Genomic DNA, 25,166 nt, shown 5'->3' on the forward strand with positions numbered 1-25,166 from the left:
CACAATAAAAATTAACATGTTCAGAGGTGACACAATCATTCTTAACACTTCTGTACATTGCATAAAGCTACTGGACATTAATGGATCAAAGAAATTCATCCAACATAGCAAAAGAGGCAATGCGAAATAAAAGGCAGAATCTGTCAAAACAGAACAGTCCGTAAAGATGGATTTTATTAGGACACCAGACTTGCTCAAATGAAAATTCTCAAATTGAATGAAAGTTGCGTACATATCTGAGGATCATACACGTAAATTGGCTTAATTTTCTGAGCTACCTACAGGGAGGTAGACCCAGATTCGTGACGACAAAGAAATCGGAACTGCGCAGTAATCCAAATCTAGTACTTACTTTTCTATCAAAGACTTTACTTGGCACAACAAAACTTAAAAATAAGATAAGGAGAGGTTGCTACAGTAGTAAACAACTTCCAAGACACAAATATAAAACAAAAATACTGGAGTAAAAACATGGGTTGTCTCCCATAAGCGCTTTTCTTTAACGCCTTTCAGCCTAGGCGCAGAAAGTGTATATCAAGTATTATCGAAGGGTGGTGCACCTACAGCGGGGTTTGGAGTTTTCTCAACCATGCATAGTATATTAGATACATAAGTTTCAGCGTCTCCCTTTTCATTAGTCTTGGGCTTGCTACTCTCATCAAACAAATTTTCGAGAACAAGCCAAGCATAGTTATGTTCTAGTGCATCATTCATAGCTAGGAGTTTACATGGTATTGGTGCTTTGATCTCCCCACCATCATTAACATTATTAGTGTACCTTATCCTATCCATATCCATTTTTTCAAGGAGACCAACAAAATTAGTATGAGAACCAAGCATATTAAATTTAGCAAAAACCTTTCTAGCTTCTCTTGCTAGACCACCAAATTCTCTAAGAAGGGTTTCTAAAACAAAATCTTTCTTTTCCCCTTCTTCCATATCACCAAGTGTAAGAAACATGTGTTGGATTATAGGATTGAGATTAACAAATTTAGTTTCCAACAAGCGAACTAAAGCAGCAGCAGCAATTTCATAAGTGGGAGCAAGGTCTACCAAGTGTCTATCTTCAAAATCTTCAACGGTACTAACATGGGTGAAAAATTCTTCTATATTGTTTCTCCCAATGATAGACCCTTGTCCTACCGGTATGTTCTTTGTGGTAAAATTAAAAGGAAACATGATGAAATAAGTAAAGTAAATGCAAGTAACTAATTTTTTTGTGTTTTTTAATATAGCAAACAAGATAGCAAATAAAGTAAAGCCAACAACTAATTTTTTTGTGTTTTGATATAATGCAGCAAACAAAGTAGTAAATAAAATAAAGAAAGACAAAAACAAAGTAAAGAGATTGGGAAGTGGAGACTCCCCTTGCAGCATGTCTTGATCTCCCCGGCAACGGCGCCAGAAAAAGAGCTTGATGGCGTGTATTTCACACGTTCGTTGGGCAACCCCAAGAGGAAGATATGATGCGCACAGCAGCAAGTTTTCTCTCAGAAAGAAACCAAGGTTTATCGAACCAGGAGGAGCCAAGAAGCACGTTGAAGGTTGATGGCGGCGAGATGTAGTGCGGCGCAACACCAGAGATTCCGGCGCCAACGTGGAACTTGCACAACACAACCAAAGTACTTTGCCCCAACGAAACAGTGAGGTTGTCAATCTCACCGGCTTGCTCGTAACAAAGGATTAACCGTATTGTGTGGAAGATGATTGTTTGCAGAGAAAATAGTAAAAACAAGTATTGCAGCAGATTTGTATTTCAGTATAAAAGAATGGACCGGGGTCCACAGTTCACTAGAGGTGTCTCTCCCATAAGATAAAAGCATGTTGGGTGAACAAATTACGGTCGGGCAATTGACAAATAGAGAGGGCATAACAATGCACATACATGACATGATAAGTATAGTGAGATTTAATTGGGCATTACGACAAAGTACATAGACCGCCATCCAACCGCATCTATGCCTAAAAAGTCCACCTTCGAGGTTATCATCCGAACCCCTTCCGGTATTAAGTTGCAAAGCAACGGACAATTGCATTAAGTATGGTGCGTAATGTAATCAACAACTACATCCTCGGACATAGCGCCAATGTTTTATCCCTAGTGGCAACAGACACAACACAACCTTAGAACTTTACATCACTGTCTCGGGTGTCAATGCAGGCATGAACCCACTATCGAGCATAAATACTCCCTCTTGGAGTTAAAAGTAAAAACTTGGCCGAGCCTCTACTAGAAACGGAGAGCATGCAAGATCATAAACAACACATGTGTAATAACTTGATAATTAACATGACATGGTATTCTCTATCCATCGGATCCCGACAAACACAACATATAGAATTACGAGATAGATGATCTTGATCATGTTAGGCAGCTCACAAGATCCAACAATGAAGCACAATGAGGAGAAGACAACCATCTAGCTACTGCTATGGACCCATAGTCCAGGGGTGAACTACTCACTCATCACTCCGGAGGCGACCATGGCGGTGTAGAGTCCTCCGGGAGATGAATCCCCTCTCCGGCAGGGTGCCGGAGGAGATCTCCAGAATCCCCCGAGATGGGATCGGCGGCGGCGGCGTCTCAGTAAGGTTTTCCGTATCGTGGTTTTTTCGCATCAGGGGTTTTGCGACGGAGGCTTTAAGTAGGCGGAAGGGCAGAGTCGGGGGCGGACGAGGGGCCACACCATAGGGCGGCGCGGGCCCCCCTGGGCCGCGCCGCCACGTGGTGTCGCCACCTCGTGGCCCCACTTCGTGTGTTCTTCGGTCTTCTGGAAGCTCCGTGGAAAAATAGGTGACAAGGGATTAACTTATCAATGCCTATGGATTGTAGGCTAGGGTTTAGTTAGAAGTAGAGGGCAAGTAGATCTCGAAGGTTTCAGCCGAAAAGTACTCGACGATTATAAAAACTAGGGTTTGCAAACAATGATTCGATGATCTCCTCGTCCCTCGACTCCCCCTTTATATAAGAGGTGGAGCCGAGGGTTTCGTTTTGTACAAGTTACGCAGTCCGGGACGGTTTCTAACTCATCCCGCCAGATTACAAATAACACTTCTTATTACAACTCTATCTTTTCCTTAAATACATCTTGGGCTTCCGAATCTTCTTATTCTTCGGGTAGTGGGCCTTCAATAAACTCCGGGTACTATATTCGGCAGGCCCATTTGGGATGCCTATGTCAGTAGCCCCCGAGATTTTGCTTGAATCATAGAGTCAGGGAAAATCTCCACTGTTTATTTTTACTCGAAAGCTCTAACTTTTATACTTGTTCTCATAAAATTCTATATTGTACAGGGATATTGGTAGTTGGGGCTAGTTCATCTGACGGATCAGGTACTAGTTAACTGCTCTAGTGGCAATCCGCAAAAACCTACTTCAAAATCACGTCCCTGGACATGATCTCGGGATACTGGTGTAAACTTCGACGAGTGCCGCTTAAGGTCTTACCATTCCGTCGAGTCCCGAGTCAAATTTATCGAGTACCTAACGCGTCCGTTAGGATTTTTCTTCGTATCTGTTGATACGGATAAAAGTAGCAGAGCGCAGTCTTTGGCGATGCCACGCCCAGCGAGAATGGATCCAGGGTCTTACCTTCGCAAATTTGCGGCATTCAGAAATTGATCGCAACTTTGGCGTTCGAGAATATATTGTCGAGTGCTTTTCCGAGCTGTTGGAATGGCACATTTTATCGAGTCAAATATGACTTATATTGCTCTCCCGATGGGAGTATATGCAGAGTTAATTATAACTCGAAATATACTCTCTTGCTCGTTCTATTTTTCCTTTGTTAATTTCATCGGGCACGCGAACGGCGTTCCCGATGGGAGTAGCTCCCGAGGCTACGACCAAGAACTTGTGCTTGGTTGTAGGCTCAACATTTTAATCCACCTTGTCACTATATTGTCATTACTTCTCAATATGAACTCTTTTCTCTTCTTCTTCTTCTCTCTCTTTTTTTATCTCTCGGGTGCGCGAACAGCGCTCCCGATGGGAGTAGCCCCCGAGCATTTGGGCAAAAACTTGTTTCTGTCCAAAGGCTCCCGAAATATTCAAATAACGTATCCTGTCGCCATTCTTCTTTTATTTTTCTTGTCGACATATTTTCCCTTGTCAAATTTTCTTCAACTCTATCAATGGTCGAGATTTTTCTCGCTTTGTGGGTCCATCGTTTCCACCACATTGACACGTCGTGCAAGTGGGGGACACACGTCCTCCGCTTTTCATGGCGCACGTACGGTAACGCCTATCCCAGTAAAAATACTTTTTTGCCCTTGTATCTAGAAGATCTATTCTCACCACACGATTTCCTCATCCAACGGCACACCGCTTCACCCAATTCTTATATAAACCTGTCTTCAACCTCCGTTCATCCCCTCGCTTGCGCCGCTCACCTGTTCCTCTTCGCAAATCTTCCCTTGCGCCCAACTCTCGCTGATTTCCCGCACTCGCATACATTGCTCTACCCATTGCCGTTGATGCCACCGCGTGCGCGTTTGACTCGCCACGGCACTCCGGAGTCCAAGATGTCCGCCGAAGATCTTGAGTGGGAGAGATCCAAAATCTCCAACCAAGACGTCAATATGCTCGAAGAGGCTCGGCCTGATGAAGAAGGAAGACGCCATCCGCTTTCCCCGCGAAGAAAGCTACCCCACGCCTCCAATGGAGTATCGGGTTAGTTTCGTTGATCATCTCATCCGGGGCCTCTCTACCCCAATCCATGATTTCCTCCGCGGTCTTCTCTTTGTTTATGGGATTCAGTCTGCACCAGCCGATCCCCAATTCCATCCTTCACATTTCTATTTTTATCACGCTTTGCGAATGCTTTCTTGGAGTCGCTCCCAATTGGGCTCTTTGGAAGCGCATTTTCTGCCTTCGCCGCAATGGCGCGCACAACGCCACCTACAACATAGGTGGCGTAGTTATCTGTGTCCGAACCGATGTCGATTATTTCGACGTCAAATTTCCCGACTCTGTCCAAGGATGGCGCAAAAGGTGGCTCTATATACACGAAGAAAGCGCTAATTCCGTGGAACACAACATAGTTCCTTTCGACGGAAACGCGAAGATTCAACGCCGCTACTCCTGGGACGCCGAAGCTTCCGAAGAAGAGAAAAAGGCGACGAAGCTCTTATGTCTCGTATTCATCAACTTCAAAATACTCGAGGCAAAGAATTATCTCGGTGTCCAAATCACTGCCTATTTTCTTAGGATTAGAGTGCAGCCTCTTCGGGCTCGCAAAAATCCCCTTTGGACGTACTACGGTGCCAATGACGCCAATAGGCTCTCCAATGATCTTTCCGTGAAGGACTTGGAGAAGCTTATTCGAAGAATTACCTCGCTGAGCAAGAGGGATCCTATTCCTTCCTCTTGTCGCGTGGAACCCTACAGCTCCACCAATCCTCTCCCCGAGGTATTTTGTCTTCTCGAATTTTATCTTGTTGTGAATTTTCCCTGCATCTCATTGCATTGATATCTCTCTAATTTTCCCTTTGTCGCTATTTTCCTGTAGAATCACCCTACTATGGCTTCCCTTCCTCCTCTTCCTGAGGATGGAGAAGTCGAAGAAATGGGCATTGTTACTGACGACAATCAAGAAGCTCCGTCCTTTGTGAATGATCCCGTGGATTCTCGAAAGTCCGCGGGATCTTCCGAGGACACCACGTCGATCCAATCTCCTCCTCCCGCTGTTTCCCCACAAAGGAAAAGGAAGAGGAACGATGTCGAAGATTCCGGCACTTCCAAAGCCGAAGAAGTTGTTCCTTCTCCTCCGAAGGCAACTTATGATCCTTATGTTGCATCCCTTGTCAGCTCGTAAGTTCCTCGGCTTCCTTTTTATTTCTGTAATCGAAGTTTTTTCTTGTCTTGCTTTTTATGCTATTGCTCCTTACTCTCAGTGATGACGAGGAAGAAGTACCAACTCGTGACGTAGCTCCTCGGACGAGCACGTCACACACTTTAGTTATTTCAGAGAAGCCTGTTGAAGGAGAAGAATCGTCGCCTCCTCAACGGAATGTTGATACATCTACTCTTCCTTCAAGCCCCCTTGTCCCTTCGCCAAAAAGGGCAAGGGTTGAAATGATCGTTGAGCCTCCTCCTCCATTGAGCAGCTCTTCGTCGCAGCTCTTGGATGATGTAAGTTTATCGAGATCTATATTTCTTCTATTTTGCTTTTGTGGACCCTTACTTTTTGTAATGCCGAAGTTTTCCCCTTCTTTTCTTCTTCCTTGACAGCCTATGATCAAGGATCTTATCCGCATCGGGTCCCAATTTATTGGGTACCGCGAATATGCCAGCAGAGCCGAAGGTAACGACTTTTATACTTGCTGTTTTTCCTTGGTTTTTTACTCCTGCTGCTTGTCGCTATTTTTGATCTTTCTTCTCTCTCTTTTCCACATCTCAACAGAAAAACTTGCAGAGGCTAACAAACGTGCCGAGACACTTGCTCGAAAACTTGAGCAAAGTGAAACGGCTCGCAAGAAAGCTGAGCTTGCCGCTAGCGAAGCTAGAGCTGAAGCTGATGATGCCAAAGCAAAGGCCGCTAGTGTCGAGGAATTGCAGCAAAGGCTCAAAGATGCTGAATCTGCCTTACACGAGCAAAAATCTGCACGAAGCTGCACGTGAGCAAGGGATCATCAAGCGTTTGAAGTCGCAAAGTCGACGTACGCTGAGTAATATCCTCAATTTCTTCTATTTTATTGTACTTCCTGTATCTTTGTTTTCAACTAATGTTTTGTCTCATGTGGCAGCCCAAACAGACCAAGATTTTGATCTGGAGAAGCCCGTCAATGACCCTCTCCTTGACGCACTTTCTCTTTTGGAGTTCCATGGGCGCGAAATTCGTGAAGGCGTGGCCAATGCCAGTGCGGGTTTGTCGGCGTTGTTCCCCTACTTCTTCCCGAAGAAAGAGGAACCTTCGACTTTCCTTGCCCTTGCCAAGCTTTTCAATTCATCGGAAGATCTTGGACCGAAGATGCGCCATGAAAATATGAAGGTGGTCTGTTGAAAATATCGTTGCTCGGTTGCCGACGGCCAACGGACTCTCGACTCGGATGAAGGTTGGCGACACCGATCGGATAGAACGATCGAGATGGAAGTCACTGATTAAGGCGGCCAAGCCCAACACGAAGAAAATCTTGGCGTATCTCGGGATCAAGCCAACTTCGACTCCTAGCTCCTCGAGGCCGGAGGTCTAGTTGCATGCCTCCTTGTTTCGTTTTCTGTTTCTTTTGCTCTTGTCGCCATTTTAGCCTTGGCGACAATTACTCACTTAGTCCTCCTGAAGAACTTTCTTTTGTAATACCCATGTAAATTTTCTAGCAAGTAATGAAATTTCCCTTCGTGCTTTTCATTGATCCCGGGCCTTTCTTTTCCGAGTTAATATTTGATAACTACTCGACTCCTCCTTGTTCCGCCGTTGCTTCACCTGCATCTTCCTTCTCGAAGAAAATACTAGTCGACCATAATCTCCTCGAGAGTTCATCAAGCGGACATTTGTCGGAAGATTTGCAAGAACTTCGACAACAACTTCGGTCTATGAAGAAACAAACTTTGGCCATGATGGAACAATCTCGAAAAGCATCCGAAGGAGAAAAACTTGCTCTTCATCAAGCCGAAGAAGGTCTGTGGCTGCTAGGGATGCTGCTGTGCTGGAAGCAAAGGGAGCTACAACCTGAGAAAATAGTATGCTTGAGCTAATGCTAGAAGCTAGCACAGATATGCTAGGTACGTTTTTGCTTTCTTTTGATGCCTCTTCTTTATCTTGCTGTGCCTTTCTTCCAATTTCTTGCCCTGTCGCTTTTAACGAGCTCAGTTCTTGATTCTGCTGCCGAAGATCAGAGAGTGAATGAGAGGACAAATCTTCTTGTTAATCTCTCCCTTAATCATGGGTGTTTGTTACGGGCCACTCTGAACGAACCCAACAAATTGTTAGGTTCCAAGATCGTGCTTGCCGGGTGCGCGATTTTCTCAGCTTTTGCACATCGACATTAACCCTTGTCTATAGGAATCTGTTTCCGTGAAACGAGGTTCCAAAAACTCTTCCCGAATTATTGGAGGTATTCGAGAGATGCTCCTCGCATCCATAACTTTGTGCGGGCTCAACTCATTGCTGGAGCGAGATTTGCCATGATTATGATAAACATTTGTTATCCAAAGTTGGACCTGACGAAGATTGTTGCTGGTTGCCTGGCCAAGAAAACGCGTCGGAAAAATGATATTGACTCAATCGATGCAATGGTAGCTCCTGTGGCCGAGTCGATGATAGATGAACTTCTTCGGATGGACTCAGAGTTCTTTACCAAGGGTTCTTATGCTGAACATAAAACAACCAGGGGTTTATCGGTAGATACTATCTTGGGATTTAATTGACTTGTATCATGTTAGAAAACCTTGTATCTCACTCTTTTTGTTTTCCCTCCTCTCTCTTTTTTTGTATTTCCGAAGGAACTTATTGTATGTTGCTGAGGTCCTCTATGTTGTTGAAGCCCCCGAGCCTAACTAGGCGAAGATTGCACTATTTTTCCTTCCTTGAAATCTATTTTTTCTGTTGGAATAAAACATCCTTGTTTGTCCCTTGAGTATCTTTGATGTCGAAATTTATGGCGAGGTTTTTAAACCAAGGCACTTACGTTTTTTGATGTGTACACTATATTTATGATTGCTGTCTTCCGATTTTGTTATATTTGGCGAGGTATTAATGTACCAATGCGAAATATTTCAGTGCATCTATATTGTATGTATTTTGGGACTTGGGCGTTTGAGCCCCCGAGCGTGTCGAAGAATAAGAAGTATATCTCCACTATCTTTATTATATTGTAGCACCACGAGCCCGCCTCATTAAAAACCTTTCCCGGCCCCACTCGGTGCCCCGAAAAAGGAAAAGAGTGCGTCCGAAAACTCGTGGGCATTTCGGTACATTGAAGTTTTTACAAGGACTATATTTTAGCTCTAGGCGTAGAACCGCTCGAGTTGCGCCACGTTCCGGGGGTTTTGCTCCTCCACCCCTGTCTTCTTGTCCTTTATTCTGTATGCTCCTCCTCCAATTACTTCCGTGACGATATAGGGACCAAGCCATGGTGACTCGAGTTTTTCATGACTTTTTTGCGTGAGCCGAAGAACTAAATCCCCCACTTGAAAAGATCTTGGCCGCAAACGTCGACTGTGATAATTTTTCAAGTCCTGTTGATATTTGGTGACCCTTGATAATACTTCGTCTCGAGCTTCGTCGAGTGCATCTACATCGTCTTCCAATGCTGTCTTTGACGCTTCTTCATCATATGTTGTGACTCTAGGGGAGTCGTGCTCTATTTCTATTGGAAGTATCGCTTCGCGCCATGGACTAGAAAAAATGGGGTTTCTGTGTCGCCGTATTTGGTGTTGTTCGGATGCTCCACAGCACACTTGGTAGTTCTTCGAGGCCAGGTATGTCGAGCTTTTTCTAAAGGTCCCAACGGGCGTTTCTTGATGCCATTGCGAGATGATGCCATTGGCTTTCTCGACTTGCCCATTGGTTTGCGGATGTGCAAGCGACGCAAAGTTCAGCTTGATACCCACCTCTTTGCAATAGTCTTTGAATTCATTGGATGTGAAGTTGCTTGCCGTTGTACCGTGACGATGCTTTGTGGGGCACTCCAAATGCGAAGACGAGGCCTTTTATGAATTTTCTTTGCGGATGCTCCGTGTGGTGAATTTATCGGCTTCGCTTCTATCCACTTTGTAAATTTGTCGACAGCTACTAGCATGTATTCCTTTCCTCCTGGCCACGATTTGTGTAACTTGCCCACCATATCGAGTCCCCATTGTGCAAAGGGCCACGACAAAGGTATTGGTGCTAGTTCTGCTGCCGGAGAGTGAGGTTTTGCGGCAAACCTTTGACACGCGTCGCAAGTTCGTACTATGTCCTTAGCGTCCTCAATTGCTGTCAACCAGTAGAATCCTGCCCGAAAAACCTTGGCTGCGATAGCTCGACTACTTGCGTGGTGGCCACATATTCCTTCGTGCACATCCTTCGGAATTATTCTTCCTTCTTCGGGTGTGACGCACCTTTGCAAGACGCCTGAAATACTTCGCTTATATAATTCTCCCTTAACCACTGTGAAAGCTTTGGAGCGTCGAATTACTCGCCTTGCCTCGACTGGATCGTCGGGTATTTCTTTCCTGAGGATGTATGATATGTATGGCTGCATCCACGGTATCTGTATTACCATGACCAGGTCTTGCTCTTCTTCTTCTTCCTCTTGCTTTTCCTTGGTAGCCCCCGGGGTTTCTTCTCCTTCTTTTTTGATTTTGTCGACTCGGTGGATCTCTCTGTTATCTCTTCCCAAAATACACCTGGTGGGGACTGCAAGGCACCTGCGACCCGATGTTTGCAAGAACGTCGGCTTCGTCGTTGCTCAATCTACTAATATGATTTACTTCGCATCCATCGAATAACTTCTCGAGCTCATTGTACACCTCCTTGTATGCCATCATGCTATCATTGATTGCGTCACATTGGTTCATAACTTGCTGAGCTACTAGCTGTGAATCGCCAAAGATTTTTAATCGAGTTGCTCCGCAGGCTTTCGCCATCTTCATCCTGTGTATGAGAGCCTCATATTCTGCTTCATTGTTAGATGCGTTAGGGAACGTCATCCGAAGGATGTACTTCAACTTGTCGCCTTCGGGTGATATGAGTACCACTCTCGCGCCGGCCCCTTCTAGTCTCTTGGACCCATCAAAGTTCATAGTCCGGGTTCTCGATAAATCCGGAGGTCCCGTATTTTGCAACTCCATCCACTCTGCGATGAAGTCCGGCGGTATTTGCGACTTTATTGCTTTTCTTTTTTCGTACGTGATGTCCCGAGGGGAAAGTTCTATTCCCCAAAGGGAGACACGACCCGTAACTTACGGGTTGTTCAGTATATTTGACAAGGGAGCTTCGTTGACCACTGTGATCGGGTGTGCCGAAAAATAGTGGCGCAATTTTCGTGCTGTCGTGAACACTCCATATGCTAGCTTTTGGTACTGAGGATACCTTTGTTTTGAGGGCGACAAGACTTCGCTCACGAAGTATACTGGCCGCTGCACTCCATGGATTTTCCCTTCTTCTTCTCTTTCGACAACTAACACCGTGCTAACCACTTGGGGTGTGGCTGCAATATACAACAGGAGAGGTTCCTTTTCCTTTGGAGCCACCAGGATTGGTGGTGTCGAGATTTTTCGCTTCAGATCCTCGAAAGCTTTATCGGCCTCTTCGTTCCACTGGAATTTATCTCCTTGTTTTATCAGCGCATAAAATGGTAACGCTTTTCTCCTAACCTGGCGACGAATCTGCTCAAAGCTGCGACTCGCCCGATTAGGCTGTCTGTATTTCTTTCAACTTCGTTGGCTTCCTCATTGTTACTATGGCTTGTATTTTGTCGGGATTTGCTTCAATCCCTCTTGCTGAGACTAGAAATCCCGGAAGTTCTCTGTTTGGGACGCCAAAAGAACACTTCGTCGGGTTCAGCTTGAGGCAGAATTTGTCGAGGTTGTCAAAAGTTTCTTTGAGATCCTCGATCAGCGTTGTCCCCTTTTTTGACGTTATGACGACATCATCAATGTATACTTGCACGTTTTTCCCGATCTGTGTTGCTAAACACTACGCATCATCCTCCGATATGTTGCTCCCGCATTTTTTAGACCGAAGGGCATTGTCTTGTAGCAAAACACGCCGTAAGGTGTAATAAACGCTGTTTTGGCTTCATCATCTTCTTTTAATCTGATCTGGTTATAACCGGAGTATGCATCCAAAAAGGAAAGACGTTCACAACCTGCCAGTGGAGTCGATGATTTGATCGATCCTTGGGAGGGGAAAGTGATCCTTAGGGCAATGTTTGTTGAGACACGTAAAGTCGACGCACATGCGAAGGGCTGTCGTGTTTTTCTTTGGCACCATCACTGGGTTAGCTACCCATGTGGCTTCGTAGATATCTCTACGATAAAACCAGCTTCCTCTAGTCGATTTATTTCGATAGCATGGCTTTGCGGTTTGGTTCCGAAAAACGCCGCAAAGGTTGTCACGATTGGTTTCGCTGTTGGATCCAAATTTAGGTGGTGCTCGGCAAGTTCCACGGGTACTCCTGGCATGTCAGCTGGACACCATGCGAAGATTTTCCAGTTCTCACGGAGGAACTCGACGAGCGCGCTTTCCTATGCGATATCCATGTTGTTTGCAATGGATGTCGTCTTTTTTGTATCTGTCGGGTGAATCTGCACCTCCTTAGAATTTTTTCCTGTGTTGAAAGTTGATTCTTTGTTTGGCCTTCCAACGCCTGGCAGTACGTCGTAATCAGTCATGCTTTTCGACGCCAAGTATTCAGCTTGCATCCCGAAGGTTTCTGATAACCGATGGAAATCCTTGTCGCACTTATCAGCTAATGCGAAACTCCCTTTGACCGTGATTGGTCCCTTGGGTCCAGGCAATCTCCATAACAGGTATGTATAGTGTGGTACTGCCATAAATCTAGCATATGCTGGTCGTCCCAACAAGGCGTGGTATTGTGATGGAAAATCCACGACTTCAAACTCCAGTTTCTCGATTCTATAATTTTCTCGGGTTCCGAACTGAACGTCGAGGTTGATCTTTCCCAATGGGTAACTTGGTTTCTCCGGTGTGATGCCGTGGAACCTTGTGTCCGTTGGCTTCAAGTTTGCTAAGGATATGTTCATCTTCCTCAATGTATCTGCATACATAAGGTTTAAGCTGCTGCCACCATCTATGAATACTCGAGAAACATCAAAGCCCGCAATAGCTCGCTGGCAGAATAAGTGCTTGACTGCCACTGGTCGAGGAACTTGCTGCGGGTGGTCCGCTATGGTGAAGCCGATGTCTTGCCCTGACCAATTGAGGTACTCAACTGTTGGTGGAGGCATTTTCTCTGCCATGAACACTTGTCTCGAGATTACTTTTTGAGCTCTATTGGATGGCCTTCCCTTCTGAATCATCGACACTGCTCCGTTGGAGTTAGGATCAACATAGGGTGGTGGTGTAGGTGCTGCCGCTATTCTGAGCTGGTGTCGATTGTCCTCTGTAACCGCGGGAGGTGGCGGTAGGTGAACTTCGCTCATGGGCTCCCGAGGATTTCTCTGTGCTGCTCGAGCGTGAGCATTTTCTGCGTATCCGAACATTGCACTGAAAATTTCGACGGTCTTCTGCGCAGGTGCCCTGATTGTCTTTTCCCATTCGTTGTCGAGGAAGAAGTGCATCCGGCACGGTCCGTTCGAGCATTTCTTCGGGGGACACGAAAGGTCTTGGAAACCTCGGCCCACTATTTTGTCTATTGCGGGAGTCGTCTCTATTGTCGCTTCTCTGTTCATTACTTCTCTGATAATCATCTCTATTATTTCCTCCTACGGCTGGCTCGGAATCCAGCCGAAATTTGCCACTGGAGCGTCGTAGTTACGACATCGCCGAGGAAATCGTCGCCTCGATTGATAATTTCGACCACGGTCCTCCTCTCGGCGACCTGTGTCGTTTATTGTGGACGGCGTCTTCTCCGTCTGCCCATCTATTTGCTATTTCCATCAACGCGGATACTGTTTTTGGATTGGTCCTTCCCAAATCCTCGACAAAATCTCCACGCCTAATTCTTGCGACAAACGCATCTATTGCTCTTTCGTCGGATATATTTTCTACGAGTTTTTTATGATGTTCCACCTTTGGATATATTTTCTCATTGACTCATCTGGCTTTTGTCGACATGCCCTCGAGCTCTTCTAACGACGCTGGTTTTTTGCACGTGGACCTGAAGTTCTTGACGAATATGTCCTCGAAACTTTCCCGGCTATCGATGGATCTCGGCGGAAGTTTTTTGATCCAAGATCGTGCGGCTCCACTTAAGTGCACTCGAATACTTTGCATGGCTGTTGCTCTAGTTCCTCCGGTTAGCTTCACCGTCTCGAGGTAATCAATTAGCCGATCCTCCGGATCTTGCGAGCCGTCGAACTTTTTAAAGTGATCGGGTAACTTGAATCCTGAGGGGACTCGAGTTTTCGGACTCTTCTCGTGAAGCACGGTAGACCGCACATATCCTCGTCATTAAGCTCCGGGGACTGCCGATGATCTCTTCTCGCTTTGCCTCGCTCTATCGACCCTTGCTTGTGCTCCTGCATCTCTTGCTCCACTTGGTCCTTCAGGAGCTGCCGCCGTTCTTGCCGCGAGGTCGTGGACTATTTTGCCTTGTCGCTCCTTCGGGAGGCGTTGCTACGAACGCTCGTCCCCATAGCTCCAACCCTCGCTAACGCCATATTATATAATGTTTCCCTTGGATCTCCTGGGGGTGGCCTGGACGCGAGGATGTAAGCTTGTGTCGCCATATACCCAGCTTCTGGTGTCTTAGGGATAATATTTCCTCTTGTATCTATCGACATAAAAGACATGTCGAGGTTTTGAACCAAGTGCTCTCTTTACGCTCGGGTATGTGTTGTAACCTTGATCTTCCTCTCGTTCCGAGCCTCTCTGTGGCTATCACCCGAAACTCTAGATTGTCCACTTAGATCCGCCCTTCTTCTGCTGGATGCGGAAGCTCGCCTCCTTTCTCTGTTCAACTCAAGTTGTCTGTTTTTCTATTTCTCGGGCGGTTCGTGCGAGCCTATATTGATAAGCTTGCGGTTCTTGAGCTGTAGGCTGTCGTCGTCATTGGCTCCGAACCATCTAAGGCTTTTGCCGCTCTATCCCAAGCTGCACTGTGGAAGTTGAACTCGACGCGTGGTGTGGGCCCGTCATATTTAGTGCCCATACCTCTCCTTAGATCCGAGGGATCGACAAAAGGATTTCCCAACTCGTCGAAAGCCTCCGATGTTTCCTCTTGATTTTCGATAGCATAAATCCGATGATATTTGGTACTCGGATCTATGTTGGGTTTGGTGACATCATTGTTGAGATTGATGAAGACCTTGCCCATTGTGATGGATTTGTCGATGAAGTCGTAATTGTCGACATCGCTTGAGCCATCGCTTATATATGAGTCCGCAGATGACTCAAACGATGTGTCACTGAAGATCTTGGCGAGTTTCTCTCTTGTTCTGATGCTGATGTAACGTGTTGCCGAAGTTTCTTCTTCTGACTCAGTTGACGATGCATAGCTTGAAAAATCGAGAATCGACCGCCGACGATCCCGACGAAATCGGAATTTCGACACGATACGATCCTTCCTTCTCGACGCGAAAGTGGAACCTTCCGAACGTCATCTCCAAGGGCTCCGCCGGATACGCATATGCATCCAAACGGGAGGGTGGGTGAGGAACAAAATCAACAAGACCGGCGAGCGATCTGTTTACCTCGATCCATAGTGTTGCTTCCGGTTGATGATGTCGAAGATCTTGAACGTGCCATCGAGATCGGATCCTTACGCCTCTAATTCCCACGGACGGCGCCAATTGACAAGGGATTAACTTATCAATGCCTATGGATTGTAGGCTAGGGTTTAGTTAGAAGTAGAGGGCAAGTAGATCTCGAAGGTTTCAGTACGAAAAGTACTCGACGATTATAAAAACTAGGGTTTGCAAACAATGATTCGATGATCTCCTCGTCCCTCGACTCCCCCTTTATATAAGAGGTGGAGCCGAGGGTTTCGTTTTGTACAAGTTACAGAGTCCGGGACGGTTTCTAACTCATCCCGCCAGATTACAAATAACACTTCTTATTACAACTCTATCTTTTCCTTAAATACATCTTGGGCTTCCGAATCTTCTTATTCTTCGGGTAGTGGGCCTTCAATAAACTCCGGGTACTATATTCGGCAGGCCCATTTGGGATGCCTATGTCAATAGGCCCCTGGGTCTTCGTTTCGTCCAATTCCGAGAATATTTCGTTACTAGGATTTCTGAAACCAAAAACAGCAGAAAACAGGAACTGGCACTTCGGCATCTTGTTAATAGGTTAGTTCCAGAAAATGGTGGCATAGAACATAAGAAATTATCGATACGTCGGAGACGTATCAATGACCCTCTTTACTTCCTTCTCGTTTTCCTGAAGTTCGAAATGATTTTGGGATGGTAATCTGGGCCAAAAGAGCAACTAGAATTACAACGGATTCATGTTTTCTTTAGTTGGAGCCGACTACTCTAGTTTAAAACATAAAGTGTTCGAGATATGCCCAAGAGGCAATAATAAACAAGTTTATTGTTATATCTTAGTGTTAATGATAAATGTTTCCATCCTATGCTATAATTTTATTAACCGAAAACATTAATACATGTGTGTTGTGTAAATAACCAGAGTCTCTAGTAAACCTCTTGTTAAGCTAGCTTATTGATTAATAGATGATCATGGTTTCCTGATCATGAACACTGGATGTTATTAATAACAAGATCATATCATTAGGTGAATCATGTGATGGACACACACCCATAGTAAGCATAGCATAAGATCAAGCCATTAAGTTCAACTTGTTATAAGCTTTCGATACATAGTAACCTAGTCCTTCGACCATGAGATCATGTAAATCACTTACACCGGATGGGTATTTTGGTTACATCAAACGTCACTACGTAAATGGATGGTTATAAAGATGGGATTAAGTTTTCAGAAAGTATGAGTTGAGGCATATGGATCAAGAGTGGGATCTGTCCATCCTGATGACGGATAGATATGCACTGGGTCCTCTCGGTGGAATGTCATCTAACTAGCTTCCAAGCACGTGACAAGGTCACAAGGGATGATATACCACGGTACGAGTAAAGAATACTTATCGGTAACAAGGTTAAACTAGGTATAGAGATACTGATGATCGAACCTCAGATAAGTAAAGTATCATGCGACAAAGGGAATCGGTATCGTATGTTAATGGTTCATTCGATCACGAAATCATCGTTGAATATGTGGGAACCATTATGGATCTCCAGGTCCCGCTATTGGTTATTGATCAGAAAGGAGTCTCGATCATTTCCGCATAGTTCACAAACCGTAGGGTGACACACTTAAGGTTCGATATCGTACAGTAGATATGGAATATGATATGGAGACGGAATGTTGTTCGGAGTCTCGGATGGGATCCAAGGCATCACGAGGAGGTCCGTAATAGTCCGAAGAATAAGATTCATATATGGGAAGTCATTTTCAGGGTTACCGGAAAAGTTCAGGATTTTTCGGTATTGTACCGGAAGTTCTAGAAGGTTCCGGAGGGTACCATAGTGGGGCCCACCTATCCCGGACGACCAACATGGACCGGAGGGGGTCACATAGGCCCACATGGGCCAGGCACACCAGCCCCCCAAGGCCCATGCGGCTGGATCAAGTGGATAAGATCAAATCCCTTGAAAATAGGGACTTAACTTGGGGGAAAGTTGCCCCCTTTTTTTGGCTGACCCTAGGGCTTGGAGGAGGGGCAAGGCAGCCCCCCACACTTATATAAGAGGGAGGGGAGGGTTTTTGCGCAGCACATCATCCTCCAAACCCTAGCCACCCCTCTCCTCCTCCTCATGCTTCCTGTGCCGGCTTGGCGAAGCCCTGCATGAATTTCTCCTCCACCACCACCACCACGTCGTCCGTGCTGTTGGGATTCCGAGGAGATCTACTACTTCTGCTGCCCGCTGGAACGGGGAGAGGAAGGACGTCATCGACACCGTATGTGTGACCGAGTACTGAAGTGCTGCCGGATTGTAGCACTGGAAGGATCGTCTACATCAACCACGAGATCTGATCTCGTTAAGACTTTGGGTCTACGAGGGTTAGTTTCTCATCTATCTCGTTGCTCCGATCTCATAGATTAGATCTTGGCTTTTTCATAGATTGGATCTTGGATTTATTAGTCTTTGCGATAGAAATTTTTTGTTTTCCATGCATCGAACCCTACATAAAGTTACTCGCTTTTCTATTTTTACAATTTTGTGATTGAAATACTCTCATAAAAGAGTTGAGAGACTTTACTTTGCGTGAAATCGTGTTTTAGCACTTTTATAAAGCAAAGAATCGTGATAGTGAAGCAAATGTAAGAGTTAACCAGCTCTTGGATTGCCATGTTTTTCTCTCCAACGGAGCGAGCTAGTCACAACTGTGATGACTAACAAGTGTATTTCTTGTATTATATAAAGTCATGTAGCGGAGTTCTAATAATGCAAATGTCTCAAGGGTAAGCAAGATTTGTATGGCGACCGACTATTAAATCCATTTGTTCCTCATCATATGCTCACTATATAAGGAATGCCATTGGGTCATCATCAAGTATGGTCATGGTTGCATTAGGAAGATGAATAGTGGGATGCCAACGCCCATTTGCTCGTAAATATGTTATCTTTAAGTGATTCACCCACAAATTGGTTGTTCTCAAGTATTTCACACATAAATTGGTTGTTGTCTAGAAGTTCATATCTAGAAAAGTGCAGCGTGATGATACCATAGCCTGTCATTTGATGATATTGTACAAGTAAATTTATGAAATATGTGGAGATTATTATGATGATGAAAGCGTAAACAAATGAAGATGTTTTAACACGTTGTTGAGATAGACAGTTAAAAGTTTTAATGTAAAGCATCTCAGTAAAACATTAATCCTAGATCACCAGCAACAAGGAGGGACATTTATTAAAACTCTATAGTAGGGTTGCATTGAGTTTTCCATGATTATGGTAAATTTCGCTGAGTGCCACCGAACTACTTTATATTGAAAGACATATATTTTGAGTTACTACTAACCATAGATATAACATATAATAATCATACTTGTAGCTATATTAAAGACATTACTATACTGTGATAAATTAACTATCAATAAAAAGCATTAATTGAAGAACACCTTCTAAACTTCTTCAACACCCCATTAACAAGCCACTTTCCAAAAACAACCGAAAAAAAGGATTTCCAGCTCAAGTCAACAACAGCACCAACCAACCAAACCCACGCGCTTCGGTGTCCTCCCCTTCCTTCCCTCCCGTCACCAGCAAAGCATAGCCAGCTCCGCCATGAGAGATCCCAAGCTACCCCGGCCGCCGGCCGCGGCGGCAGCGGCAAGGCGAGGAGCCCCCACCTTCACCGGCAAGCTCCGGCGGCACTTGGCGTGGCTCCTCCTCCTCTGGTTCGCGCTCTCCGTCTACCTCTTCCTCTCCGCCGCCCCGCCGGCCGCCGCCCCGCTCCGCCCCGCCTTCCTCCTCCCCCGCTCCCTCGCCGCCACCACCACCACCTCCACCAAACCCTCCGTCCGGATCTACGTCTACGACCTCCCCTCCCGCTTCAACCGCGACTGGGCCGCCGCCGACCCCCGGTGCGCGCGCCACCTCTTCGCGGCCGAGGTCGCGCTGCACGAGGCGCTGCTCAGCTACCAGCCCGCCCGCGCCGCCCGCGCCGAGGACGCCGACCTCTTCTTCGTCCCGGTCTACGTCTCCTGCAACTTCTCCACCCCCAACGGGTTCCCGTCCCTCGCCCACGCGCGCGGGTTGCTGGCCGACGCCGTGGACCTTGTGCGCCGGGACATGCCGTTCTGGAACCGCTCCGGCGGCGCCGACCACGTCTTCGTCGCGTCCCACGACTTCGGCGCGTGCTTCCACCCCATGGTGAGCTCTGAACCCAACCCTGTTCGGCGCCATGGTGGTTGCGTGTCGGTTAGGTGCCTACGTTTCTTGCGGTCAAACGGAGTTTGCAACATGGAAGTTAGCTGCATGCTCCCTAAATGGCGTAGGTGCTACCGTGCTAGTGCTCTTGATAGGGAGTGGTCAATGTGGACTCCGGTACAGCGATCGATGAACTAGTTCGGTTTTGCAGCCAAAATCGAATGAATTGAGTTCAACAAACCTCGCCAAATTGAGCATAAAATGCTCCAATTTCTCACAAAATAACCAAAATCCCTCTTCCGCTGTCACCATGAAACTTGGTTTGTTTTGAACTGAACGAAACTCAATTTAACCAACCCTTCGCGTATTTATGGAAATTGCTCATCCAACCATTAGCATTCATTCTGTTGTCATGATGGAACTTAGTTCGCGACGACTTCAATTCAACGCAGTTTCCCAACTCTTAAGACATGGGAATGGCTCATGTTCTAATTTTTTTTTTCCATTTGCTTTATTAGGAGGATCTGGCCATCGCGGATGGCATACCGGAGTTCCTGAAGAGATCAATCCTAATACAGACATTCGGTGTACAAGGTCCTCACGTGTGCCAGGAAGCGGAGCATGTGGTTATCCCCCCACACGTGCCTCCAGAGGTGGCCCTCGAGCTACCGGAGCCGGAGAAGGCAAGAAGGGACATTTTTGCCTTCTTCCGGGGTAAGATGGAGGTCCACCCCAAGAACATCAGCGGCCGCTTCTACAGCAAGTAAGCATATGCTGCACTTTTGTTTAGTTGCTTCATCTAGCAATTATCCCTAATGGAATATGAAGGGGATTGAGTTTGAGGTTTTCTCAGATTCCGTCAACCTTGGATTATGTCTTCCTTTAGTTATGCCTCTTGAGAAATTTGATAATACTATTGAATCATTTGTATAAACAGACTGTTGAGAAATAGTTGTAAAGCATAAACACTTGTTTAGTTGCTTCGCAAAATTGAAAACAGTACCTAGGTCAGGCAAAGCCTCATCGCTGCCATAATCTCATCAAGAGCTGTACATATAGACACCAGAATACTTAAGAGTGAATTAAAGCTAACTCCATTAGTTCATAGCTGCAATTTACTGGCTCTTACCTTTTTCCTTGCAACAGGAAAGTGAGGACTGAGCTACTACAGCGGTATGGTCGTAATAGCAAGTTCTACCTTAAGCGGAAGCGGTACGATAACTATCGATCAGAGATGGCCCGTTCTATATTCTGCCTCTGCCCGCTGGGCTGGGCACCATGGAGCCCTCGGCTCGTGGAATCTGTACTGCTGGGCTGTGTTCCTGTCATAATTGCCGACAATATACGCCTGCCGTTCCCTTCTATCCTTCGGTGGCCAGACATCTCGTTGCAGGTGGCTGAGAAGGATGTCAGCAGTCTTGAGACTGTGCTAGACCATGTTGTGGCGACTAACTTGACTGCGATACAGAGGAACCTCTGGGATCCTGCAAAGCGGAAGGCGCTTGTCTTCAACCGATCTCTGGAAGTAGGAGATGCCACATGGCAAGTGTTGAAGGAACTTGAAATTTTGCTAGACCGATCTCAGAGGAGTTCTGTTGGATCGTGGAGGTGAAGACTAGACATTGAAGCACGCTAACAAGGATATTTGGTTGGCTGCTGACATCTCTGTTCAGTTGCAGCTGTGCAAGTGCAACAACGGTGTAGAGCTTACACTTTCTACCTAACTAACAGAATCAGATGTTGAGCATGAGCTCTACCAGTGACATGGTTTTTCCTTGCTAGAAGGTCAGAACATCGGTTCCTCACATTTCATCCCAATATTTAGTGCTGAATTGGACGGTTTGTGAGTCATGTAGTGTAACAACAGAATAGTGATGGGCTGACAAGTAGGGCAAGGTCTGTACAGGAAATTAGTTTTATTCATTTAGTTGTATTTATTAGTAGTGTGAAGAGCCTGATTGAGAGGAAGATTAAACATTGTATTATAGAGGATGTATGCAAACATGATATGTGGATATACTTGTAGAGTTGTTCATCTGTTATATACTTCCATGTACCATATATACAATCTTCTTGTTATAAAAAAAAGGCTTGCTTAAGTTATGTTCAGGAAAAAAAAAGGCTGTTTCAGACACTTTTCTACTGCAGTTTCCAGCACATTCTTGTAAAAGTAAAACCACTGTAGAGTTCATGAACAAAGCATTATTCTTTGCCAATTCCAGGTATGTAGCTGCTGGATTCAGCATAAACAAGAGACCGCCCAAAAACATAAAAGGAAAAGAAAAGTTCTCCATGCTATTCCTCAGTGCAAGTTATAACAGATGAAAATAAAAATAGACAGCTGCAGAATTTGCTGTAATTTAGCCTTCTTTTTTTTGTGTCAGGTGGAGTTTAGTGCAATCAGGACTGAGCAATTCATTCCTGCTACAAAAGTTCTGACAGTTTTACAGAGTTTTACAGTCCCAATCTAGGGCTTATTAGTGTTTTTCCCAATTTAATTTAAACGAACTGTTATGATTGGGCATGATGATTGCTTGCCCGATTGCACATGCACAGTAGGAGAAACCAAAGTTATGACGAAAAACAAAGAGGCACAATTTACCTGTCTGAAAGACATATGTACGTGTTCCCCCTAATTGAACACCCAGACTTCCACAAATCAGAATGACACAAACTGAAACTTCATTAGAACCTCTCTACACCGAAATTAACAAAGATTCCGGCAACAAGTGATACTGCAAATAATAGTTTTGCAATAAAAAAAAGTAGAAACAAGAGTGCATATTTGGGAACATACAGATGATAGAACTTCAGCTGAAAGACAGGATGCAGAAGGCCATCATGCGGATGGAAGCATATATTTTCAATAATTGCCAATAAGTTTTGCAGTTTACATGCCATGAAGTAACTGTCAATTCAATGGATGGATCAACATAGTGTCTGGTTCACCCAATTGAGATATGCCAGTAATCAGCTACAAATGGCTAGCAGTGACCGCTTTGGTAACGCACGGAGCAGTATCCCTCACAGTTGAAAAAATGCAACATGTTGGCACCAGTGCTCAAGAGCATACACCCTTGCAAGGAGCGTCCTTGCAGCGGCAAACAGGTCTCCCTGAAAGCTCCCATCCATTGAATCCACGTTCGAGGACCGTGATGCTCTTTATGGTTGAATCTTCCTTGGTCTCTGATAAATAGTCAGAAAACATTCTTGCACAAGTTGGACCACGCACCTGCAGTTTGACGGGACAGGTTATAAGACGAAAAAAGTGGCAATAACCTGGGAGATAAACCTGCGATGAAAGAATACAAATGGTATACAACGTCGGATGTAGGAGGAGTCAAGGGCACAGTAACTTGCTGCATTCAATAAATGGTCAGGTCTATTCAGTGATTCTATAGTCTCAGCGTTGTAGCAACACAGCAAAGAGTCCTAGAGAACTAGCAGCACAATCAAATGACAATTCTCTCTCGGAGAGAAAGCCATGGTTTAGATCGGGAGTACCCATTCAGCCAAAACCCAACAACCATGAATAGCATTTGATATTTCAGCATACAGTAACACATCAAACAGACATCTAACACACAACAGAAAATAAGGTAAGTCCTATTGTTACGACGTCTGCACAAAAGCTGCCTCCTCTTTGCCTGTTAAGCAATCTGTCTCCTTGCTGGTTATGTTCATTAAACCTTCAGAGGTTATCTGATTCTCTCCATCATGCTAATTTTATGCGATTCTCAAATCTAATGACAACTCTGGTTTCAAACCTTGTTGATGTCTTCCTATTTTGCACATTCAGAAGGCCATGTTGTCAGAACTAACAATCAACTCAAGACACAATAGTCACATGATTGTCTTCCTTAAAGAAAATTACGAAATTTTGAGATCCACGGAGAGCACCTATCGTTCCACTAGTAACCCCGCTTGCTTTGCTAGGAAGTGGTGCTGGAAAAAAAATACAAGAGAGAAGTTCTGAAGCAGGAGGAGAAGATGTGAGACCTCCCCAAATAACTGCATCTTGTCAGGATTAACTAGACTAAGTCACAGATTTTCACATAATTTCCATTCTTAGAGAAAACCTTAATCACATGGATCGCCGATATGAGCCAAACAATCTCTGCAACCTATGCTTCCATTTTGACCAGCTCCGATGAGCGGTCACATCAATCAAATGAAATTTTTTGAGATCCACGGAGAGAAACCTATCGCTCCACTAGCACTGATGCTAAATCAACGATTATAGGAGAGTAGTAATTCTTAAGGAGGGGGGAGAGGGGACCTGCCTGGCTGAGGGCGCAGTGGAATACGAGGGTTTGCTTGCCCCTGGTGGTCTCCGCGATCTCCGGCAGCCGCTCCGCGAAGCCGTCGCTGGCGTAGTGGTGCGAGCCGGCGATGTGGGCGTCGCAGATCCTCTCTCCTCGTCCCTTCAAGAAAATCCCAAACCCCCTGTTAGCTTCTCGCTCGCACGGAGATGGGCACGGGTCAGAGTAGGTACCTGACGTCGATGATTGCGACGTTGGGGTCGCGGACCATGGACACGACCTCCGCGGCCGTCACGTACGACACGCCCTTCCCCGCCATCTCAGGCCGCCGTCGGAGCCTCGCCGGAGAGGATGCGGAGGAAGGGAGAGATTCTCCTGCCCGAGCCTTCCTCTGCCGCGGTTTGCACATAACCCCTCGAGTTCTGCGTATATTTTAGGTCGAAGCGATTGATCGGAGCTTGTCGTCGATTCGATCTTCTGAAATTTATTATTATCCCTCGAATTTATTATGCAGTGAAATGGAAGTGCTATCTTCTGGTTAAATTTTAAAAAATCAATCAATAGAGTACAGAAACAAAAGAAGTTTGCAAGAAAGCAAAAGAAAAGGTTGTGGCTTAGTTGAAAGTTTAGCATATCCTAAGTAAAAAAAATAAGTTTACAAAGGTAAATTGAATTATTAAGTCTACAAAAATACATGAAAATTTACATTACCAAAACTAGAACTTCAATTGAGTTGGAAGGGAGTGAGTATAAAAAATAAAGGTACAAACAAAGTTAATGGTGAATTAAAAAATGTCTAGGACGCAAAAGTGAAAGTCAAGCATGGATGAATGTATGACCCCGTAAAACCAATTGCCGAGATTATGAAAAAGATAAGAGTATCCTACAATATTGTCAAGATAAAAAACACCATGTGAAACAGATCTTCGTAGACATACACCTTGGTTTTAGATGGCCAAACAAACTCGGCGGTGTATACATCAGCTTCCTCACTTGAGTCGCCATTCGCTATATTGAGTTAACTTTCACTCATCTGATGTGTATCCTTGACCTCTTTGTTCTCGGCCTTTTTGAGCCACAGCTTTGAAGACTTGGCCAACATTCACAAACTTGAACCCATCAAGCTTTTCCTTGGGACGAGTTCTTAATCCGTTAAAGACTAAGACTCTCCTTCGATTATCACCAAATTGCAGAACCGGTTCTTTGCGTTCCTAAAGCATTTTACATAGTCGAACGCATACACCCTTGATTAGGACTAGCAATTAGGAGATCGTCCTCGAACAAAGAGCTCAACTGCTTTTGATTTCATACCTACTTTGGATAAAAGCACTTCTTTGGCGGAGCACTAAAATAAGTAATGGTGGAGGTGAAGAAGTAGATGCCTTTGTTATATCAGC

The 25,166-nt window shown here is 45.2% G+C and overlaps 1 protein-coding gene and 1 pseudogene across 1 annotated transcript; one reads left to right on the forward strand and one right to left on the reverse strand.

Annotated features, from left to right (window-relative positions):
* The first annotated feature begins 18,922 nt into the window (after positions 1-18,922).
* Positions 18,923-21,606, forward strand: LOC124694331 (probable glucuronosyltransferase Os03g0107900). The gene is made up of 3 exons (XM_047227327.1): positions 18,923-19,510; positions 20,026-20,270; positions 20,654-21,606. Exons 1-3 carry the CDS (start codon positions 18,923-18,925, stop codon positions 21,117-21,119), a joined length of 1,299 nt encoding a protein of 432 aa, XP_047083283.1. The 3' UTR covers positions 21,120-21,606.
* A 728-nt stretch (positions 21,607-22,334) lies between these two features.
* Positions 22,335-24,190, reverse strand: LOC124701190 (annotated as a pseudogene).
* Positions 24,191-25,166: the final 976 nt, after the last annotated feature.

This window comes from Lolium rigidum, chromosome 3 (genome assembly GCF_022539505.1).
Source record: "Lolium rigidum isolate FL_2022 chromosome 3, APGP_CSIRO_Lrig_0.1, whole genome shotgun sequence".
Taxonomy (NCBI): Eukaryota; Viridiplantae; Streptophyta; class Magnoliopsida; order Poales; family Poaceae; genus Lolium; species Lolium rigidum.

Excerpts from the sequence above, each read along its gene's own strand:
- LOC124694331 (XM_047227327.1), top strand. The coding sequence starts at position 18,923 with ATGAGAGATCCCAAGCTACCCCGGCCGCCGGCCGCGGCGGCAGCGGCA. Across the intron at positions 19,511-20,025 it reads GCGCGTGCTTCCACCCCATG|GAGGATCTGGCCATCGCGGA; the intron begins GTGAGCTCTGAA and ends TTGCTTTATTAG. Across the intron at positions 20,271-20,653 it reads AGCGGCCGCTTCTACAGCAA|GAAAGTGAGGACTGAGCTAC; the intron begins GTAAGCATATGC and ends TCCTTGCAACAG.